Source organism: Leptosomus discolor, chromosome 6, assembly GCF_034619465.1.
Source record: "Leptosomus discolor isolate bLepDis1 chromosome 6, bLepDis1.hap2, whole genome shotgun sequence".
Lineage (NCBI taxonomy): Eukaryota > Metazoa > Chordata > Aves > Leptosomiformes > Leptosomidae > Leptosomus > Leptosomus discolor.
Genome location: NC_141396.1, coordinates 24,725,511 through 24,749,105, shown reverse-complemented (window position 1 = coordinate 24,749,105; position 23,595 = coordinate 24,725,511). Strand labels below are relative to the sequence as shown.

Here is a 23,595-nt window from a genome sequence, read left to right as displayed (position 1 = left end):
GACTAGACACTGAGCCAAACAAGGGAATCAGGGTCATAGCCTTGATTTCTCCCCATGTTCTTTCCAATATGCGAACTGTAATAACAACATTCAATCTCTGTGCAACCCTTGTTCCATGTTGTGCAGTAAAGTGCAAAGCCTGCACTGACTTAACATTCTTTGATGAGCTGTAGCCATTATTTTTTCATCTCTCCTGTGGTACGAACACCAAACTCATGTTCTTTTCCTTCCTTACTGCTGAGATCACCCTTGAAAACCCACCTGGACACTGAAAGTTATATAAAATGTTGAGATCTAGCATGCCCTGTGGGTTAAGCACCCATTTCCTGTTCCTGTTCTCAGCACAATACGTGGAGGAAGCTGGACACATACCAATACAAAACCAGGAGTTACTGTATGACAGTTTTTTATTTATCAGTATCAAATTACATAGCAAAGTAATGAATGCAGAGTCAGATCACCTCTTTCAATACTGTAAATACAAACAAAATCCACCATATTGTTTAATTATCCAAAGTAAATTAAAAGTTTAAAAATGTGCGTTTCAGAGATTCCGTTTGGCATATCCTGTCAATATATCCTGCATAAATATTTCTGTACCTCATTTTCACTATGTGTACCTTAATTAAATACAGTCTCTAGAAGGCTCACACGGAGGACATAAGATCTCTCTGTATGTTTGTGTCCATCATCAACTCATGCATCTGCCCTGAAATCACTGAAAGTACCTATCTGCCAGTTCACCTGACAGATGAATGTGACTGTACACAGAGTGGCCAGACCCTGCTCTCATGCAGTGCCAGACTCAAACCTACTGGCATCAGTGCAGACAACTGAATTTATGACATCAGCTTTGGATCAGGTCCTTAAATTACTGACAAAATAGCTATTCACTTTCATGGAAGCTGGGCTGGATCGAATGGCCCGGTCTTGTACACTCAAATATGTAAGGACATTCTTGGGGCATTTACACCGCTCTTTATACTACTGTGACTCCACTATATAGAAAGGACAATTCCTGGTTTATAACAGTAAGTGACAAATAAAGCTAGGTCTGTTAATTTCATCTAAGTTGAGTAGGATTTGGCCACAGCTGGATACAAATGAGATAATTCAACAGAAGTATTTTAATGGTGTTAACCAGCAGTGCCATTTACATGGGACCTCCTTATAAACTGTGTAAAGAACAATTTTTCGTGATGGATGAGAGAATAAGCTTCACATAGCACTGTTTCCAAAAGTTAAGACTACTGAGACATTGTAGTGGTATGAAAAGGAAAACACCATAGAAATATATATTTAGTTTAGAATACAATGAACAGAAGTACAGAAGCGTTGATGCAGGTAATTGGAAAGGTGAGGAAAGGGAAGGAGGAAAAATTTAGGCAGCAATCCCATGGGAACATGAGAGTTACTCTTGATCCCTCCAATTCACCAGTATCAGTGGAAGTCAGGCTTCTCTGGGAAGGTGCAACCTGAACGCTTGATAATTACGCTGGCTGCGTAATGTCCAGCCCGGATGCACTCAGTCACTGGCCTGTCATAGACGAGCTGTGAGAGAAAGCCTATGGAACAAAGCAGGAGAGAAAGAGAAGGAAGAAATTGGTTAGATTAGGTTTTTTGAGCCTACCAGTTTGTCACATGGCAAAGCACCGAAATACTGGCCTAACTGTGCATACACAGGTAGCCCGGCTAGTTTAGATTTAGTATTGCACTTGAGTGACCTGCAGAGTTGGAGTGCTGCTGCTGTTATTTCTACCTGAAGTCTCCATTTGGTAGCTTCAAGTAAATTAAGGATTATCAAGACTGATCTTTATTAGTGCCCTCAAAAATTATTTTACCAGAGTTCTTGCTCTTTCCTTCTCCAGAGAGAACCCCTGATTCCTGAAATACCATTTAAAAAACAAAGAAGCAGTTTCTTCATCTCATATGGATTGAGACCTTTGTTTCTGAAACATTTTGTCTTGGCTGAAACTATTGTGATCGAAGGCATGACAGAACTTACGGCAGAGGTGAAATATATATTTGAAATTTGGAAGAGGTTTTCAAGATGTGAAAAGTAAACTTGGTATCTTATAATTTAAAACTCCACTCTGTCATTCTAGAGGTAATATTTTATTCACTTTTATCCCATTTTTAATACGTTTCAGATGTATCTCTCTTCCTCATCCAATCATGAGAGGAAAGCGAGAATTGCCCAGGACAATCAGAATTCTAGCAAGCTGAAACATGTTCTTTTTAAAGCTTTCACCCACCATTTCAAGTTCCTCTGACAGGCCTTGGGCCTTGACAGTACAAATCTAGTCTTGAAACCGTGCCTCTCATAAATATTATGTAGCTCATAGATACCAACTTCTGACATATTACAAATTTTGATTTAAAGATGATGTGTTTTGCTAGCTTGCTTTCAAATATACTTTCTCTGTTCAGCTTGGTTACTGTTGGAACAAAGACTCTACATTATATTGTGATGCTCTCATTCAGCTTGTTCTCCTTTTCTAAATATTTCCTTTTGTGGCACATTAGAGCATATTTTTAGAAGATGATAAAAATATTTTATCCTAGGCAATAATATCTTTTCCTTGAAGATTAAAAATCATGTAAGTAAAACATGAAAAATAAGGATAATACTGGTGAGCAAAAGACCCCATTTTCATGACTTACCAAGATCCATCTTGGCTTCTTGGTCATGACTGACAGTGAAAAGAAGCCTAGTTTTCTCGCAACTGCACCGAATGGGAGGAGAGTTTGAAACTACTAAATCTATAAATCAAGTACTTTTCATTGGACTAGGGAGGCCATAGAAAGTAGGTGCTTTAGTTGACAACTAGGAGAAAACTTGTATGTTTCTGGCATCAATACTTTTCTAGAGAAATTAGCTGAGATTCCACAAATATTGACTGACACTAGCTGGGAAAAAAATGACTGCTTCACCACCAAAAGTTAAGTCCATAAGCACAAGTGGAGAAGACAGGAGTTTTCAGTATACAAAGATGAGTATCTGAAACAGGAAGAAATTGTGCTGAGTGCTATCACTGATGGCAGTCAGGGGATGACCGACAACAGAACTGTGGCAGAATGGTCCAGCTGTAATAGTTGGGTAACAGTTGAGAAATTCAAACAGCATGCCTGGCAGAAATCAGACCATTTCTGAATAACGAGATGAAAATGGTCTGCTCTCCATTAAATTAACATGCATTCTTCAGAGAAACTTTCTTGGATATGTGGAGAATGTCAATCATTAAATTTAAACTGCCTGGGAGGCAGGAGCTTGCCAGTGCGCTTCTGGGTGGTTAAAACTTGAGAGCAAGTTGTAACCGTACGTAAAATGAGGCTGTTAAGAAAGTCCATTTCTGACTCAGTAAGTATCGAAGATGCACTGGGCAGGCCTCCAAAGGCAAACACAAGGCTAGGTTTTGTGCAGAGCATGAAATGCAGAGGGGGGTTTATACAAGAGAGAACAACTGTCCTCTATGTTTATCAAGATCAAGGCATCAAACATATATGAAGATGAGAAAATCCGAGGAGCAAAGGACCATAAAACATGAAATATTTTTCAATACCAACTAGACTGAGACTGTCATCACCTCCCAGGCTCACTGTACTTTCAAGCTAGTATGTATCTTTTGTCTTCAGTGAAGCTACTTCTTATTCTGATCTAAGTGAAAGGAGAATCAGGCAAAAAAATATCCTGTTCTAATTGGGGATAGAAATAAGAGATATCTGTGATTTCAGCGTGGTGGAGAAATGACATTAAGTACAGCTGTCTTATATGAGATATGTAGAAACCGCAGTGGGGAGTTTGCCCTCAAACCATTCTCTTGTCTGTTGAGTTTCTCTTAAAAGGTATGTGTTTCACACACGAAAGAGAAATAGCAGAATCTGACACAATATCGCATCGAATGACAATACAAATACACTTATCACAAACACAGAAGTACATCACATACTAAGACTAGGCAGTTGGCAAAGCAGACCCCAAGGGAACACCAGAAAGCACTGTTGTTTGAGCAGAGAAACAAAGAGCTCTTATCAGGTTGGCTGCCTTAGCCGTGGAATGTTCTTTTCAGTTAATGCAGTAAAAAGCAACATGGTCAGAATGTAATTCAGTTTGCCTCCTCCAGTGTATAAGGTGCTGTGATGCAAAATCCATGAGTCAAGGCACGGATTCAGATCTTCGTGTTCCAGCTGAAGAAGTTACTACCCCATCTGCTTTTCACCATCTTTCTTTGCTGCTTGTATAACCTGATACTCCCTCAAAATGAGCCAGATTATTTTAAGCGGTAAGCTGTTGAACAGTAGAACTTTGCTAACACAGCTGATTTAAACTGAAGTGGGTTAGTGAGTACTCAAACAGCTCTACCAGTGAGCAGGGCGGTGGAGGGAAGATGATAAGCAGTTGAGGGCTGTAATCTCTTTAAGATGCCATGACTGGAAATGCAAGAAGATAAGGGAACATGGCTTCAGCTGTACTTCACACTCCTCCTACAATTTCACAGACAGAAAGGGCAGGATTGAACTCTGATCCTGTATCATGGGCCTGGGATCACAGAACTAGATCATCCCAGCACATACTAAAGTAGCTCAGCGACTATTTTAACTTCTGCCATGGCCTGAACTAGTTCCTGGCTATCATTGGAATGGAGTGCAGAAAGCAGTAGTGTATTTTGGATACATGAGACAACCTCACTTCAAATATTTTACCGAAGCAACTTCAGGCAACATTGTCTACCATTGTCTACTCTGCACTAGCATTTCTACACTGCTGAGGCCATGGACACGCATTGTTTACCACTCTCTTCACACTAGGGCACAAAGGCAAGAACCAAACTCAAGGCTTTCCAACGTGCTGCCTCCTGCCCTGACATCCAAAGTGTTTATCGTTTATGGAGTAAGAGAAATGGCAGTTGCAGGTCGCCTTGCTGTAATTAGCCATCTCGGTAAGCTTTCAGAGCAGACAGGGATGCCTTATGTCCCTCACAGGCATGGACAGCCAAGTAACCACCTTGTGCATAGTCATGATAAGAATTTATTTGGAACTCTGTCTAATTCATCCCACTTATTCAGCATCTTCCTAGAAAGCAAAGACAACTCTGTTTCAAAAGCCACTTTAAACCTTAGAGTGGTACAAAATGCATTTGCATTCCCAGATGACAGAAGTGATTATAACACACCAACAGCTATTTTTTGCCCATAATTATTTCTTTTCTGCTCAGAAGAGAAAAGCATCTCTGAAATCAGTTTGCTCTGAAAAACATGCCTGAAATAATTGAGAGTTAATCTTTATTATCTCCAGCTTCCTTACTACATATGCTCAAAGACAGTGTTTATAATTGTTAAGTCTGAAAATAGAATGAGGGACAGAAAAGTCAGGTTACTTTCTTCCATTTTGTGATCACCACCAAACGAAAAGTTCCATAAGCCCTGTGCCAGAAGCGGTGCTTGAGGCTCAAAATCCAAGCTCTCACTGAAACCAGCTCAAATCTCTTTGGGGATGTCAATGTGAGTCTGAAAAGAGACAGCAAGACAATCCACTGACTGACACAAAAGGTGTTGTCTTTACTTCGTTGCTTCTAAGAGCTGAGCAGCACTTAAATATCATTAACGGAGAATCAAGTTCATTTTCTTGTGGCTAGCAAAACAGACATTTCAGAGGCAAATTCACTGAAATCAGTGATCTGTTTGAAAGTTTTCTCAGTGGTAATTCTGAATGAACGCTTAGTGCTAGTGCAGTTGGATCGGAATGTGGGAGTCCAATAGTGGAGATTTTAAAACAGTTCTGGTCTGCTTCAGTAATGGTTTAACAACACTTAAAACCAGCTCATATTGAAGCCAAATGTTTCATTTCAAATTGTACACTTGATAATTAATTTTAATGACTGTTAATTACTAATGCTGGCTGGAAATCCGTTTATAGCCTCCGACACCCAGCTTCTCCACTACTCGTCTTTCTGCAGTTTCTCTCATACTTCTAACCTCCATACAATGCCCAAGGCAAAATTAATGTATTTTTTTAAATGCAAGAGAAAAAAGCAGAAAAAAAGGAATTATCAAATGCATTAATTATAAACAATTACAAGCTGGCCCTGAGTCAGAGCCCGTCAAAACCTGTGATGTTCCCAGACAATCTTCCTCTTCCAGCCGAACCCTTAAGCACCCAATATAGTCCATGCTAGCCAGGCCATTCACCGGCAAAATTGTCCCAGCCACAGAAAGGATCACAAACAGCTGAGCTGCCTCCTCTTCTTTGTATTTAAAGTTTCCACAGCTTAATTTGTGAACTGCCTTTTAAAAAAATGGTGTTCTTCCACCATGGGGGACAGTTGCAAGCACCTTTTCACACTCTCGTTCATATACAGCATTTATCACAGTTGCTCGAACGCTCATCTATTTTTATGTGAACCCACTAGTTTTCCAGGCCAGCAGTGTGGGAAGATGCAGTTTTCAAGAAACATTACCCTAGCAGTTTAAAGCCTTGTAGCTCATATGACTGAGGTTTTTTTGGATATCTTTCAGCGCTGTTAGAGTGGGTTAATGTTGTGGTAGCATGAGTCTGGTCAGTTGTAATCAGGTGGTTAGCAACGCTGGTACCAAGAGCCAACCAGCCAACCTACATTTTATAAAAGATGTTGGCATCGGATGATTCGGCAATATAGTCACTGAATGACCGTACGTCAACATGCTGAGGTTTCTCCTTTTTTAATTTTGTGGCAGATGGTGGATATTACAGCCAAGAACTGTGGTAAGCCAGAGGCCCTGCCCATTGCTATCAAACCAAATGTTGGCTATTCTAAATGGAAACGTTTTTGATTAAGGGTGGGATTTGGCTTCTGTTTTCATGTATTTTGGCACTGTGGTCTGACACATTAGACTTGCAGTATATGACAGAAATTAAATGTAAGCATCTTCAAATACACTATACTTCTTTCAACCTTCACACATCTTAGCACTTTCTCTCTCAAAATATACTGTAAGAATTATTCCAGACATGCACATATATGTTATTAACTACAAATGTATATGTGTACAAACAAGTGCCTCTCCCTCTCTTTTAAAATGCAATGGCTCTGTGCTTCTACAGAACTCTAGTGCCAGGCTAATTACAAGTGAGAGAAAAAAGGTTACCAACCCTTTCAGGAAAACAGTCTTTTCAGATGTATATCTAACAAGTGGCAAACTTGAAATCTCACTCTCACTGAAAAGAACATTAGTAAACCCTTCCTGACTATACCACTGGAGGAAAGTTTTAATAAAAACTAATTAAACTACAAAAATCTCAAGTGGTTAACTGATTTTAGGGGCTAAATTTCTGGCAATTCTAATTATCCTCTTGTGGCTTCACTTAGTGTTTCACAACCATGACAGATGACAATGAAAAACTGCAGCTAAATTCATCCTCCCTGACACCATGCTAAGCACTAGCTTCTCTCTCTCCAACTAAAATCAATATCATGTTTGAGTAAACACATTTGCAGCTTTATTAGGATGTCTCGCTTGTTCTGTAACAGCTACTTGAGCTGTGGTAACAAATCGACTCAACTCAGTTAAACCTAGAGAGCTGAGTAAGAGGCTCATCGATAAGGTTGTTATAAAAATAAACTGCAGGAGATCAGAAAGCTGGAACAAACAGCCTGGTAAGTGTCAATATTTTTACTTCCAGAGAATGACAAAACCATGAGATCACGAATAAAATGTTTCGGAAGTCTATATTGACTTTATTTATAAAATGGTCACGTGCTAAATGCATTTCACTGCTATGTACAACCCTCTTACACAAACGTCTTACTTTCTACTCACCAGCATGAATACTAAACCAACCATGTTTTCAGGAAAAGCAGTTAGTATTGGTATTGCTGTCCCTATCCCTCCTGCTCTCTTTATATTTACAGGCACATTTTGAGTGCATTGAATTTCCGTTAAGGATCACTCAGATGGGTGTACATCTTCCTTAGTCTGAGGTTATACAGTCATTTATGGCCACATGCAAATAACACAACCTTGCATTTACTAGACAGCTATGAATAAGTGAAAGGAGTATTCTCAGTTTAGCAGCTTTTTCCTGGAGTGGAGAGGAGGTGTTGAATACACAAAGCAAAAAAGGAGTTCAGAATCTAATGCTTTAAACCATTACATGTGGAAAATGTTAACGAAAAATTCCTGCAAAAATGTGACAATAACCCCCCCCCCCAAATAAAACTCCACTACATCCCTCTTATTCCATTATGAATCAGTTACTTGAGGCCTAATAATTTTATTGCATTGCATATATGCTCACCACTGTTCGGACCTACTGGGCCAGCTCACTGCAGCTCGTAGAATAAAGTGTTGTTGTACTTCCCAAGGCCTGTATCGATGCTTGGGCCCATCAGGGACTCTCTAACGAAAATTAGCAGTCTGTTGCTTTGATGCCTTGGTGCAAGTAGGAACGGTGGTTGTAACTCTACAGTGGTTTGGTCCTGAAGGCTGCGCAATGGGTGGAGAAAACTTAGATCCTGATTTGAAGCCTACTGAGACTGATGGTAGTTTTCCTATCACTGGCTTATGCCTTGACTGAGGACTGTCCACCCTTTGAGGAGGAACACCTCAAAGCTGGAGGAGAGGCTTAAGTGTTTTATCCCGTGACACTCTCCACATTAATCATCCTCAGTAGACTTTATTTATAACCTGTTGTGTATCACCTCTAGTAAACTCCCCAGCGCCTCTTCCTGTCCAGGAAGAGATTCATTTCAGTCTACAATACGCTCCAAGAAAGATGTGGTGGAGGAAACTGGTAACAAGTTATAACTTCTGATGGTTTGGTCCTATTTTTCATTTTAAGGCCATACAATGATCTTAGGGAGATTGCCTTTTGGATCAGAATCTGGTAGCTTTGGGCTTGTCTCCAACAGCCAGGACCAGGGGAAAACACATTTGATTAAAATAAAAATGCTCCAAGCTTACAAGGCACTGTATATGCCAAACAAAATACAGATATTTTAATTGGAAGCATCTTCTCTAACTATCTGAAAAAACTACTTTCCAGACTGATATTTCTCTTTGTTTTTCCTAAAAACATTTCCTAGAAAGTTTCCTAGAAGTGTTCTTCAAATGAATTCTCCTTAGCCATTTTTGAGACAGCAGAATGAAATAAGCTTTCTTTTATTAGTACCTGAGGAAACTTTCTAAGCCTCAAAACAGATCTGTTGTATTGACATGAAACGGTGCAGATGACTACACCTATTGCTTGGGATACAAGGAAGAGAATTTCACTGATTTAATGCAGATGTAACGAGGTTCTAAGCACAACAAAATGGAATAGTATGTACTATCCTCTATGCAGTTTTTAGCATATATTCAGGTACAAAAAAGGCTAGGCTACATGAACAGGCCCAAAAGCTGGGGGGTTTGACGCTGTGTTTGCAGAGCGACCTGCTCTCAGTGAGCTTTTATTTGCAGGTGTACTTCGACACAATCAAGCCAGCAGCATGCAAAGAGAATCAAAAAGCAACACCCAATGCAGTGGGAATACAGTGGCTAGACAGCCTATGGATTTCTTGACTTTTGTAGGCTGAAACAGCCTACCCTAGCATTATATTCATAATGCACCTGTTTTAATACAGTGACGTTTAATATCTTTTGCCTCTTTAAATATCAGTTAGTGTCCTGGATTGCTACGAGTCGTTTACCAATCACCCACAACAGTAATGTCCCTTTAAGCACAGTCAGAGACCAGTGTCAAACCAACCCACAAGCACTGCCACTACCGCTGCTTTCAACTGGGACCATGTTTTTTCTTTTATTTCTTTTTGATCGCAACCTTGCCGTCTTCCTACTCCAAGTATGAGCCCATTTCAGTGTGGGGGAAGTGAACGAATCATGGGAGATGTTGCCATCCTATTATATAACAGAGGCAGCTGCAAGCGAGCAAGCATCCTGCTAGCTGATACCACAGCCTCAGAAGTACCTTTATGGTCATTGTGTCAATCTCCATAGCACCACACCAAGTCATATTAGACATGAAATAGATAACATATTTCAGTGTATTTTTATATTTCATTGTGTGTCGTTGTGTCTCCTGTGAATATACCATCAGCTTAATCTGACACATTGTTTCTTAGGGGAATATATCCTGCCCGGATTCCCAGGGGGATGTTCTTGATGATCCAACCTGACTAGTGCCTCTGTCTCTACTCAGAATACATTAAAATAACACAAAAATACTACCAACAGTCTGTGAGCAAGGTAATAATAACTCATTAAAGTAATTTCTAACCTTCCACATGAACATTTTCTTTATCATTACATGATTTTCTAACACATGACACATTAACATAAAATGAAATGTTATGAGGATAGGGATAGTAGGCATGACAAAGTATTTTAAATGGTGATGCTTTGCTTTGAGGCATTAAGTCAATTCGTAATTGTCCCATAGCTATTACGGCAAAAATTAGAACTTTATAATTGGTTCTGAAAATCTATTTTTAACACAGTAGGTTTGTTTTTTAAAATGTACACAACCTTTCGACATTTATTTCTCATAAAGCCTGTCCAGAATGTCACTGAATTTATGGTGAGGTAAATTAGGCCTTTAAAAACCTCATTTTGCAAAATATTAATCCTCTTGCTGTGTACTGAGGCTCCCTTAACACTGATGGTGTCACTGACAGGAAAAGAGACACAGTGGCTAGAAGGATCAGGTCCTGCTTCAGTCTTATTAGAAACTTCTGAGGGTTTTTAATTCCATACACTGATCCTTTTAAATGGATCTCTCACTTCTACATGTTATTTGAAAACTGACAGCAAGTATACTAATGTTTTGCCTGACATTAATTCTACTATGTATTTTTCTGGATTGCCTTTAAATTGTATAGATGAAAATGTGAATCACCATATTTAAGTTACTACATTTTGGTAAAAGATACATAGGTAACAAAATTAAGATGAACAGTTAGAAACCAAGAGAAGGGCAGCAATTAAAACAAAACAATTAAACCACATTGGATAACAATGAAATTATACTTGGACAACACTTGCTACCAGTTTTAAGTATAATGCCAGCACAGAAGAGTATACTATTTCCAAAGAAGTAATTTTGAATGGAAATTGGTAAAAAGTGAAATAGGGAATTAAGAAGAAAATAGGAATATTCCATATTTTTTCCTGAGTGATATTTATTTTTAGGTTTTTGTTTAAGTAGCTGCGACTCAAACTGTGGTAAATTTCTAAATTGTGTCAGTACTGATGTTGAAGTTACTAGTGACTGGCTACACTATTGATCAGAGTAATGATGCACCTCTAGCTGAGACTGAGAAAGATCAACTAGGAACATATAATCTGGCAAATTTCTAGTTTGAGGAAGGCCAGTTACAGAGATAACGTGGCCATCTAATAGCCTAGGTTTAGATGTGATGTTTATTTGAGAGAGTTACGAATGCCATGAGAGCGTACGGGTGGTAAGTCATCAACATGTTGACAAGTTATCCCCTAGCAAGCAAAGGCTGATGCCCTATCTGCAGCTCAGCTATGATACTCACATATGCTGTTCATAAAACAGGAGTATTAAAGATGGGCAAAATGGGCTGTCAGTCAAAATGCTGATGACATGAAGAAGGTATTTTTATTTCAAAGCTTCATATCTCATCAGCCATGATCTCAGTAACGACAGGATTGCTCAGAGGCGATTAGCCACCCATGTTGTATAAATGAAGACCAAGAGAGTGCTGATTTGTGTTATAACATTTATCTTCACTTCAAAGAGAAGACAGAACAATTCAAAGTAGTATCCCCTTGTCTCTTCACTTGTGAAAATAAATTTTGTAGCAAAAATCAGCCATAACAAGGTACATGACCGTACATATTTAATTGATATCACCAAAAAATATCCCTCACTCCCAGCTGGCAAATAAAATTGCATCTCAGAGCTCTGGTGTTATCAGAAGGCAGTACTTCACAGCAGTGATATTTCTCCCTATCAAATGTGATTAAAAAATGATGACAACTTCTCAAGGTATCTTAAACAAGTATAAAAACCTTATACAAATTAAACACCACTGTTAAGTGGATTAAGTAGCTTCTGATATCACACTCCTGCTGTTCAGTAAAGAACTGTTCCTCGTTCCTTGAACTCCTATTTCAACAAGTCTAGAATGTTTTAGGAGTGGCAAGTACTGGAGGGAGGGCAGCTCTTAAAACAATGATTCATACAGAGATGAAAATACAAAAAATAAGAGGAGTACTTCATTTCTCTGCAATGTTTTTAGTGAAAACAGTCTTCCACAACCTTAAAGAGCCCTATGAATCCATCAAGGAACTTTATTTTTAATATTGTCACAAGGTCATTCAAAATTTAGTATTCTGACAAACCATTCAAATCACCTGCCACTCCTGAAGGCATTACCAGATCTTTTTTAGCGTGTTTAGCATGTGGTACAGCCACATAGCAACTATCCATAAGAACCTATTTAATTTCTCTCACGTGCACATGCCTCCACCCACACTATTCGTTCACATGAAACACTAAAGGGACTTATTAGACAAAGTCATGAATACAGTCCATCTTTGCCGTATATCATATTTATTGTGAGGAGATGGAATTCCCATTGTATAAGCGTCATTTTTTGACTCAGTCAGCTTCTACTCTTTAGCCACCAACACCACCCTCTGAAGATGACTGAGGCTGGATTTTCAGAGGAGCAGGAAATGGCACCTGGGAACCTCATTCCTAGAGGATTAGAACTCATAGGACCACAGCACAATTTAGGTTGGAAGGGACGTCTGGAGGTCACTTGCTCTAGCCCCTAGCTTAAAGCAGGGCCAACTCTGATCATTTTTTTTTATTTCAAAAATTTTTGGATTCCTTTCACAAATGACAGATTCTGCAGAACAACAGCATAAGAATTATTATATTGGATTCAATTCTGTTTCCATTTTTATCAATTAAATACTTGTTTAAATCCCCCGGCTTCAGTCAAGGTATTCCAAAGTTATACTAGTATGTCTGGAAAACAGAATCAGACCTTTTTTAAAAAAGGACTCTGAATCAAATTTTTAATAGTAGAGGAGTAATGATGAGCAATTATTCTGCACACTATGGGTTCTTTGCAAACCTATATTCATATTTCTTGTGCTGTGTTTTTATAAACATACACTTGTATATGTATAACATATTCAAAGAATGTTTGACATTAAGGTTTATATTTTAACATTTCAATAATGTAGAAGTACACCAAATATTATTTCGCTCTGAAATCAAAGATGGATGTCACTCTATAGAAAATCACTTGCATTTACCTCACAAAAACAGGCTAAAATTGGAACATGTGGTGACTGCCAGGCAAACTCTTAGGAGCCCAAGATCTTTATCTAATTTGTAGAGGCATTTCGATTAAGATGGAAAAATAACATTTAGAATTAACCTCTATATTAAAGATGAGCGTATGGCTTTATTGAGCCAGTTTGGCAACAGAAACAGAAACAAAAGGAGGGAAGTATCTCCACTAAGCCCTGTGGTCGCTAAAGAAAAGAGAAGGATGCCATGAGGCACGCTCATGCAAGGACACATACAAAAGATGACAATTCCTCTTTTGTTGCTGTCCCTGTCTTCTATCAGAGTAGTTCTCTGATAGCTGAGACTGAGGTTGGCCATCTCATAAGATTCACACTAGGTTAAGAGAAAGAGAGGGTGAGAGACAGAGGGAGAACTGCTTATTCTGTGAGCATGTACACTGAAAGAATCTGAATGTAGCTTTCAAACTATAGCTAGCAGCTTTATGAGATTCTTCGGTACATGAAAGCTGCCAATGCGATTTTTAAATTGACAGGTGGCTTGAGTCGTTGACCTAAGCTTTGATACTGACAGAGGCAAATTGCTATCAGCTTGTATTTGGCAGTGTACAATGCTTAATGAAGAGGTCCTTCTATCTCGGGATTTCTTTTCCTTGAGAATGGTATAACATCTTTATAGCAGGTGATAAGTAATATACACTTGCTGTGATCATTCTGTCACTGCTTCACCACACTGTTTTAAAATGATTTGTCGTTACATCTCATACTCTAGTATTTTTCATGCAGTATATGACTAAATCATAGTAGATTACTAAATCAATATATTTATATTGACAGGACCTGAAGAAGCATTGATTTTACACCTTCTCCTATTCATTTATTATGAACTCTCTACCTAGTTCCACTGAGTAGACAGATTCTCAGGGAGATATTTTGCAGGGAACAATGGCAGTAACTATCAGAAAAGATGCTTATTGTTTTCATTAGTTATGGTGGCAATGACAAAGGGGAGTCCAAACAGAAGGCAGACCTACTCTGGCTAAAGAGAGCAGCATGGCAAAAAGGAAAGCATAAGATGGTAAAACTATCCATATTTCAATCTATTTATTGCCATTAAATATGCTTTGATTATCTTTATTGCAAAGGTTCAAACCGAGGCTGACTAGTAATAAATAAATGTTGATTTAACAAGTAATAGAACATTCCCCAAACTCTACAAATGAAGGCTGTAATTCCATGAAGAGGACTCGTGTGACATAAGCCACGTCAGCAAAGCTCAAGTGATTTGTCAATGTCATCAGAACCCAGAGGTGGAATTGCAACTCTAATTTATGGGTATTTCAGGGATTTACAACTGAAAATCTGTGGTACCCCTGAAATCCACAAGAGGTGCTGAGATGCTACAAAGTAAATCATTACTGCTTAAACTTCTAAAAGGTAGCAGTGCTGCTGGGAAACAATAAAGGCAGAACTCTGTTAGTATTGATTAGAGAGGTGGTTTTAGCATAAAGATACCTGCAGCAATTTAAAACCCCAGTTTCTCATTCATGCATTGCACCAGCCTGAGTGGCAGATGACTTGATGCCTGCAGTAAGAGGCAAGGAATTCAGAGATATTCCTGGTGCCAACATAATAAAAACACATTTCAACTGAAGAAGGCAGTTTATTTCTTGTTGCCAGCTGTTGGAGTGAGCTAGTTCTCCTTGGAGGCCAGCGGCTTCATGCTCAGAAATGCTGAACTCATGAATCAACCCACAGAGTTACAAGTACCCAGAAACTTTGTATCTTTAAACCTTTTCATGACTTTAAGGTTTCAAGACCTTCAGTAGTTAGAAAGGTTAACCCAACAGATTTCTTATTTTCCACTTTCACATGGAGAAACAGATGAGGAGTGATTTGCCAAGTTGGCGTAATTATTGAGAGGGAATTTCCTTACAATCTGTAAGTTATACCTCTGGAACAGAGTGCCTCCGTGAAAGACCTTTCAAAATATGATAGGGTCTAACAAACCTGACCTCCTGATGTAAAATAAATCCTGCTTGATAGGGCTAGTTCTCATTATATCCCACATTCCCCTTCCAGCCAAGACATTTGCTCCAACAAAACCCACTGTTCGGTCATGTTAATTTACCAGTCTCAGAGAAGTATGAGAAGCTTTGCCACGGGAGTCTTGTTCTCTGCTGCTTGAATAAAGAAACTACGTTTCCAGGAGAGTATGTTATAACACTGAGTGCATTTTTTTAGTTAAGGGATGAATTTTGAAACATTTTACTACAAGGACTCTAAAATTGAAGCATTACCTGTACTGTTGCCTAGCTAGTAACAACTTGATAAAAACCTCAATCAAAGAAAGAAGCTAGAAAAACAGTGAAGAGGATATAACCTTCCTACTATAAAAATTCTGTCAGGACAGTAACACCACATCTGGCTCAATGCTAGAATCAACAAAAGATACATACGCTGAGTAGTATTACCAACATTACTGCACCGGGCTTTCTGGTAAAGGACACAATAAAGAACTTTTCCTGTTGCAAATACATACTTTGAAAACACATGAAAAGTGTGATAGAGATAAAATGCAGACATTTCCCCCAAATGAAACGCAGACCAAATCAAAGCCTATCCAGTCCAGTATCCTATTTCCTACATATGGGAAGGAAAATGCAATTACTTCATGAAGAAGGAGACCACAGTATGTAGGACTAGAATCAGCTGTGAATCTAGACTGTTATGCCTCCCAAATCTCCCATCTGGACTAAACTCTAGAATATCTGTTCTCTGAGGAGAATAAACGACCAATTTATTATTTATAGGGTGACAGAGGATAACTAAGATACCTCAGAAGCTAATGGAAGAACTACGGATATTCTAAAGCTCATGTTGCTTTGAGTTACAGCAGAGAGAACCACGGTGCAACAAGAACCTAAGCTCACATAGCAATACTCAGATGAGCGTCTAACCACAATGACATTTCAGACAGATTTGCAACTGCTGAGCCAACTTCCATTACAGAGGGGAAAACAGGCACCGTTCTTTCTTTCCCTGGTACGGAGGGAGAACTGTACAATGTCATGATACCACTGGACTGCAAAAAGCACCTGATGCCTCAGTGCTATTTGTGGGGGAACTGAGGAAAAAAATATATGCCCATAAACAGCGATACAGGACCTTTGTTAAGATTACCTCAAACACTCTGAAGCTCGCTGTATCCAGACACTATCTCAACAGACTTAGAACGACCAAGGGAAGTTGATCTTTTAGGAGACCAATTTTCTTTCCTTCCTTCTCAACAGAGTTTAGCATTTTCCACATAAATCTTCCTCTTGCAGAAAGGAATCTCACAACTGATCCAAGACCAGCCTGACAGGCTGTGCCTCAACACCTTACACTGCGAGTGGAAGGTAGCAATTTGGAACAGAGTCCAATGTGGCTTATATCAGCCTTCCCATTCAGGATGTTCTGAATAATTACTGAACTCAACGTTTTAGCCCTTCTACAGAAAAACAGCAGCTATGGCAGTACCAGGAAAAACGATGTAATTTAAAGAGGAAGGGTTATGAGAGACCAAGCAGTTCTTAAAGCCTGATTATTCAGTTGCAATAGTCTTCCTGCAGCTAAACTAGGAAAGAACAAAAGTAGGATTATTAAAAGAAAAGAGTCCTGATTTCAGAATGCCTAAAATCTGAAGAACTGAGAATAAATATAACCTGAGATAAACATGGCAGACACGTGAAAAGCTGCTTCCTGCTGAAGCAAAGCTTGTTTGGCGTCTACCTACTGCCCACCTGGGCCCTACCCAGCATTATTTTATTTTCAGGATCTGAAAACAAAATAGGGAAGATCATTTCTCCTTTTTGACAAGAACAGCAGCTTACTGGCACAGCTGATACAAAGAGCACACGTACACAAGCACAAGCACTTAAAGAAGATCTTATTTATGTCATAGTCACTGTTACTTACTCAAATTTAGTCCTGTTTGTGATTTAGGAACAATAGAGAGTGACAAGCGTGCACTAAAAGGTGTATGAATAATACGACCTAACGTGTTTCCCTCTATTTCTATCCTTTTTGATTCATGAAAGCACCAAAGCAATGAGTAATAACATTCCTATTTTCAGCCAGATTTAAGCATATACTGAAAATTCACCATTGGTTTAAGTGATATATTAAGTAAGGATGGAATTACTCACATGTTTAAGATTAAGCTTATGTTGAATACATTCTTGAAGCAGAACACAATTCTGGACCTTTAATTTGGTAACACATTGTTTGTTATCTCCTTCATAGCTACAAGACTGAGCCCTGCAATTCTATTTATAAACTCTCTTTGGTAGTGTTTCCAGTAAATCAGTGACTAATGGAGCTCCTTATAGTTACTATGTACTGGATATTAGAGCCTTCAGGATGCAATAGTGCATCACAGAACTACACATACGAAGGTTACAATGAATGACAGAACTTTCGGATTAGATTGGGTTTTGGCTTATATTGAATAATTTTTTAAAAGAGGCATAGACATAACATCCTCTTTTTTCCTTAGAGCTTGTGCCAAAAAAAATAGTAAGTTTGCAAATGGATATTAAGCAATGCCAGATATTTTCTGGGTTTGTTTTAACAAATTAACCCTTTGTGTTCTTTTCTGATGTCCAAATAATTGTATTGGAAGCAGATGTTCTACCAAAATTGACATGATCAGAAGACATTATGCTCACTTATTAACATACTGTTTAATATTCACTACAACCTGTTTTAAAGAACAACAACGTGTTAACATTTAAGCCAGGAGGGATTTCTGTACACTATATAGTGCTTGATGCAGCTTGTTTATGCAACCGTCTGACAGATACAATTAATCTCATGAAAACGACCAGAGTACAGCATAATGGCATATTATTTTTCAAGAAATAGAACACACTTTCCCTTTGAAAATCAGAACTTAACTATATCATACATCTTCAGGACGCAGTGAAAAGTTCTAAAAGAATGAAGCTCATTCTGAAGGACAGTTGAATGAAAAAATGGTAGATTTTATAGAGAGAGAATAACAGGATAATCTCCAAACAAGCAAAAGAAGTAAGAAATACCTCCAACAAATGCATCTCCAGCTCCATTGGTATCCACAATTTCACTCTGATCACTCACCAACACAGGGAAAGTAGTTACTTCATTTTCTATAGTGGAAGGGGAGAATAAAACATGAGTTACTTGGAAATATGACTTCAAAAAGCACAACAAACAGTGAAAATCAAAACAATTCGAAACTGGAGCTCTAACCTTTAACACGATAATTTGGATAAAAATAGATTTGGTTTATAATTCTGTCTGTATTTACTGCACAGGGACACAGGAACACATTTGATCAAGCTATTTGTTGTTAACATTTTCATGAATTGCTTCCAGCCGCAGTTCTTTTCTTTATCTCCTAATTTTAAGGGCAAGAGAATAAAAACTAAATCAGGAGGAACAACATAAAACACGTGGGCATGTGGACAAGACTAAGAAAAATCCATCCTGCCAAAAACAGTGCTTCCTGTTAGTTGCAGAGAGGTGATGTAGCCTCCAGACCGGCCAGTCCAAGCTTCCAAAAGTTCAAGAGAAATTGCTGCTTTGTAAAAACCAAAATGCATGTGAAATAAGTATAATAAAGTTGTGAAATAAAAAGCAGGAACTAGTGTAGTTCAAAGTGATCTTGAATTACCTCTTTTTAAAAAGTACATACATGTAAGAAGCCTTGCAACTTGCCATCTGACTAGATTTGGTTTTAAAATGTCAATGACTTTACCCTCTTCCTTGGTATTTCTTTTTCAAAAAAATATTTCCGTCTCTGCAGCTCCCTGCCCTCTACTGGCACTCGTTAAACCTATTGCAGTAGGTGGATACTCAGCATCTTCATGTCCAGTTCACTGCCACACCACAGTTCAACATAATTACACCACTTAGGTATGATAACGTTAGAGTTCCAGGGTTATAAATTTAATATATGCCACTAATTAATCAGCTATGGCTTTCCAGGTGGTAATGTCATAATGACGTGATAAAAATATAATTACCACCTTGTCACAATACCTTGTTAAAGTGTAAATTACCCCTGTAACAGAGCCAATGGAAGTTCTGCCTCTGGTAGTCAGTATGCATTAAACTGTCTCAGAGCAAACAGATTGTCCTTTGGCAGACAGCAGGAATTAAAAAAAGGGGAGGGGGAAGAAAAGCCTGTCAACCAGTGAAAATGAAAACCATCAGAGCTGTTTTCTTTTAATTTTTGTTAAAAATAAAAATAAAATGGGAAATAGATCCTCCAGTAGCTGAAAGCTGGAGATGAGTAGTTTCTTCACTGTCCAGCAACAGAGCAGATCACAAAAATCACTCTTACAGTGATGTACACAGTGGCAAACACGGAAACCTAGTTTGGGAGGCATATAAAGAATTCACAGTCTCAAATCAGTCAAGTCTGCGTGTGCTGCAGAGGTACCAGAAGGATCCTGGTTTCTGTGAAATGCAGTGTATCAGCTCTACTGCTCTTCACCATCTGCTACTAAGTGAACCAGGCAGATATAATGATGCTGCCTCCAGAGGGAACTGTTGGCTGGCCCACCAGGAGGGGAGGGGAGCATTAGCAGCAACCATCCATGAGAGGCAAAGGAGAAAGGGTAATGAAAACCACAAGATGAATATTCCAATTAAAGAACAGGTTTCAGTCAGTTCTCAGTGCATCCTACTCTCTATCCTGTTAAGAAAGCTATTTAGAAATGTGCTTCAATGCTGTGTTGTGCTGCTAAGATAGTCTTCAAGAGCAACGTTTTTTAGTAATTTTAACAGGATTCATTTGAATTGGAAATCAAGAAAGAGAGGTCTTACACTAAACTCTGCCAGACGAGCAGAGTGTATTCATCCGTTTCATAAGAAGGTATATATATAATTTGCTCTAGATAATACTAAAACAATGAACAAAGTGATAATTCTGTTGAAGACAGATTGTAATAAACTAACCTGCTTCCTTCCCAAATGTGCATGGGCTTACACAGATGTTCTACATTAAATACACAGCAGACACTTGCATATGCATAGAAATGTATGTGTTTGGGCACAGTGAGTGAATAATGCACAGACATTGTATTGTGAATGCTGTAAATGCTTGGCATCAAATAAGACTCTATTCAAGCAAACTAACACAAATGAAAGTTATCATTATCGTCTTTCTCTTTTCTTTTCCTCCTCTGTCTTGATTCCTTCCCTCAGCTCCCTCTAGTACTTGCAGGTAAGTAAGTATTGCACTATGAGCTCTTATTCTATTTTTTCTGCAGTAGATGTAACTGCAAGTAACTGGATTAGTCTAAAACCCCAAAGACATCAAGGAATGTGGCTGCTATGAGAACAAGCTTTTTTTTTTCTGATCACAGTTTTCCATCTCTACCTGGGTCACACATTCTGTCTCAATAACTATATATATTTTCAAGAAGAGCAATAATCTCATATTTTAGAGTACTGAAGTTTCAGAAGGAGCCAGCATGGCTTTGGAACACATACTACATTGTAAAGATAGTACCATCTGCATGTAAAGATATTACATCCAATAGGCAAATTATCTTTCTTTAACCTTAGGAGACCTTCTGCTGGCATAGTAGAGTCTACTAAACTATAGTTAACAATAATACATATTGAAAGACATAACAAAATAATACTGAGGTCTTGGGTTTTTAAAATTTCCTTCACAATAAATGAAGTCAGTTGGAATTAAAGCTACCACTATATTACCTTGCTATGCCTGTAATTTTAAGAGCATAAATATAGTTTACATCTCTTACTGATCTGTGTTTTGTAACAACTAGGCACAACAGGATGGATTAAGATGAAGCAGAAGTCTCCATGCTGAATATCCTTGCTTTTGTGAGTTTAATGTTGCTCTAACTTCATTTTTGTGTGTGATCTATTGTGTTATAAAACTCCCAAATCCATCACAGCGAACATAGAGACACCTTGGCTAAGGTGGTCATCAGTGGCCTTAATTTTCAAAGTCAGTTCTGATTTCATTTATCATTCTGAGAGCTTATGAAATAAAGAATAATTACATAAGTGTTTTGAAGTGCAAGTGCTGCTCCTCTGGGCATAAAACCCAGTGTTCTATTTTTGAGCAACAAATATCTTCTATGGTAAACACCCTGGGATACAACACAGTCCACTTGGAGATCATTTCCTGGAAACGCAGAATTGTGAGTGCAAATTGCAACAAGGTTGCGATTAATTAAGGAAGTTTTGGTAACTAGCATTATTGAAATCTAAAATTTTGGCTCTTTGATTCAACTCAATGATTTTACATTAGTGAAAAACTCAACTGTTTTAGATTGATATAGAAACAGTCAAAATCAAACATGCGTGATTTCATAGGCTGAAGACAATATTTACAGATAAATCAGAAGGAATCAGATCATTAGTAAATTTAGTTATTGTTAATTTGTCACACTATGTACACAAAGATGTGAAATCTATCTTTATTTTCCTCAGCATATCTAGCTTAAGATATTTTTGTAGGTAAAACAGTCTGGAGAGATAACAATTAGAGAGCAATATTAACTGAAAGAAACAGTGCTCCTTCCATTCTAATACATTTAAGCTCCCAAATGAACACAAGCCTATTTCATGATGTTAACTGAAACAACAGAACTCTGATGATAGCTGCCAATACTACAGGTCTGTCTTTAAACCAAATTAGAATCACGGACTACACGTCTACTCTTAGTATAGTAATAAACACCAGCAAGCAATCATTACATCCAATTAGGCTGAGTACTTTCCTTAACTGGGTCATTTACCAGTCTCTCTTGCTCTTAAAAGTAGATTAAATGTGTAAACTTACATTTAATTACCTGTAACAGAATTCTTATGGGCAACATGTTGGAGTGCCCTTAATTTTGAATTAAAATAAAACAAAAGGAAGAAGGGAGCCCTAAAATACATACAAAAACATCTAGCTATTTCCTCAAATAATCTTTTGATCTGTGGGCTTGTAGTGGTAGTACAGATGCTTACAAGATGGAGACACATTCGGGCTTCTTTTGTGAGGTTTAACTTGTAAAAAAAGGAACAACTGCGATACAGAATTCTGTCCCATCTCCTCCCCACCTCCATCCTTTTTAATTTTCTTTAGATCGGGGGCCAAAAACAGATAAAAAGAAAGGAAGGGAAAAAAAAAAAAAAAAAAGAGACAGGAAGAACTTAACAGAACATAGAAACCTGAACTCTGACCCTATAAATGTCTGTGGGCAGCTATAAGGTAAGAAAAGTATTTCAAACAAGCGCCTGACTGTCAGGATGACTCTGAGCTCTTACCTCTCTCCAGAAGGTAAAACCCAGAAGCCTATAGGCTCGAAGTCTCTGCACCTTCTTCAGCACACTAATACACGTTTAAAAATCATTAGTGTAACACCACTTTCTCCTGTGTTTTCTACAGTAAAAAAAGTTGTTGTTGCTGTTCTTCACACAACGATACCACACTTGATACCACGAATCAAACAGATACTGCAAGTCTCCCACCGTATCAGCACAGCACTGTCCAAAGTTACAAGGCGACGTAGGGCAGGGCACTGCACGCTGAACCCTGTTAGAAATCTTTAAGACTTCCAGTGATGATGTATTTCAAACTTGGCAGTGCTGATTCAACCTGTCATTTCTAAGCAAATAGAATGAGATCCTGCATTTTCAAGCTGGGACTTTCAGACAGCTGTACTGGATGAACACTCCAGCCCCCCTGGCACTTTCTGTGTGCATGTTAAGTTTGCCTTGTTCTGTGTGCCAACATCTCCTCTCTGCTCCATCTAGTTCTGTGCATTGTTTGGCCTGGTGCTGTAGCTATGTAGGGCTTGTCAGAAAAATAAGGAATCTATTTGTGCAAGTCAGTGGGGTTAAATAGTGTAACAAGCGAGATGCAAGTCAGCCACATGCTTTGGGATCTTTTTAATCAAGTATTTTAATAATACACAAAAAATGATGCTGTATTCTAATGAATTCAACAGGTAGCCAAGAAAACTTTCTAACCAGTAATGCAGAAGAAGTTAAGCCTTTATTGCTATAATAAACAATGTCACCCTAAACAAGTTATAAAGTAGTTGTCATTTATAATGCATTTATATGTCTATGGTATGATACAATTAATACAATTACTAATTTATTTCCATAATAAATAAAACTCATGTAGTGTACTCAGGCTAAAAATATCTTTGCAGCTTGCTAAGCAAAAGTAAGTCCATATAGCTGTGTTGGCCAGGACGCAAAGCACTGTCCCTCAGAGGCAGCTAGTTCATTTTCAGCAGAAACAGAGAAGGAATATGATGCCAA

General features: G+C 38.3%; 1 protein-coding gene across 2 annotated transcripts in view; it reads right to left on the bottom strand.

The window, feature by feature from the left end:
• Positions 1-395: 395 nt before the first annotated feature.
• Positions 396-23,595, bottom strand: part of ADK (adenosine kinase) — a 290,419-nt gene continuing 267,219 nt past the window's right edge. The window contains exons 10-11 of one of the 2 annotated variants that reach the window (XM_086466581.1): positions 18,351-18,437; positions 396-1,565 (exon numbers count right to left, since the gene is read on the bottom strand). In XM_086466581.1, coding sequence (XP_086322707.1) covers positions 1,441-1,565; positions 18,351-18,437 — 212 coding nt within the window. In that variant the 3' untranslated portion in view covers positions 396-1,440. Of the gene's footprint in view, positions 1,566-4,455; positions 4,486-18,350; positions 18,438-23,595 lie in introns of those variants that run through there. The other variant, XM_086466580.1, reaches the window with a different exon arrangement.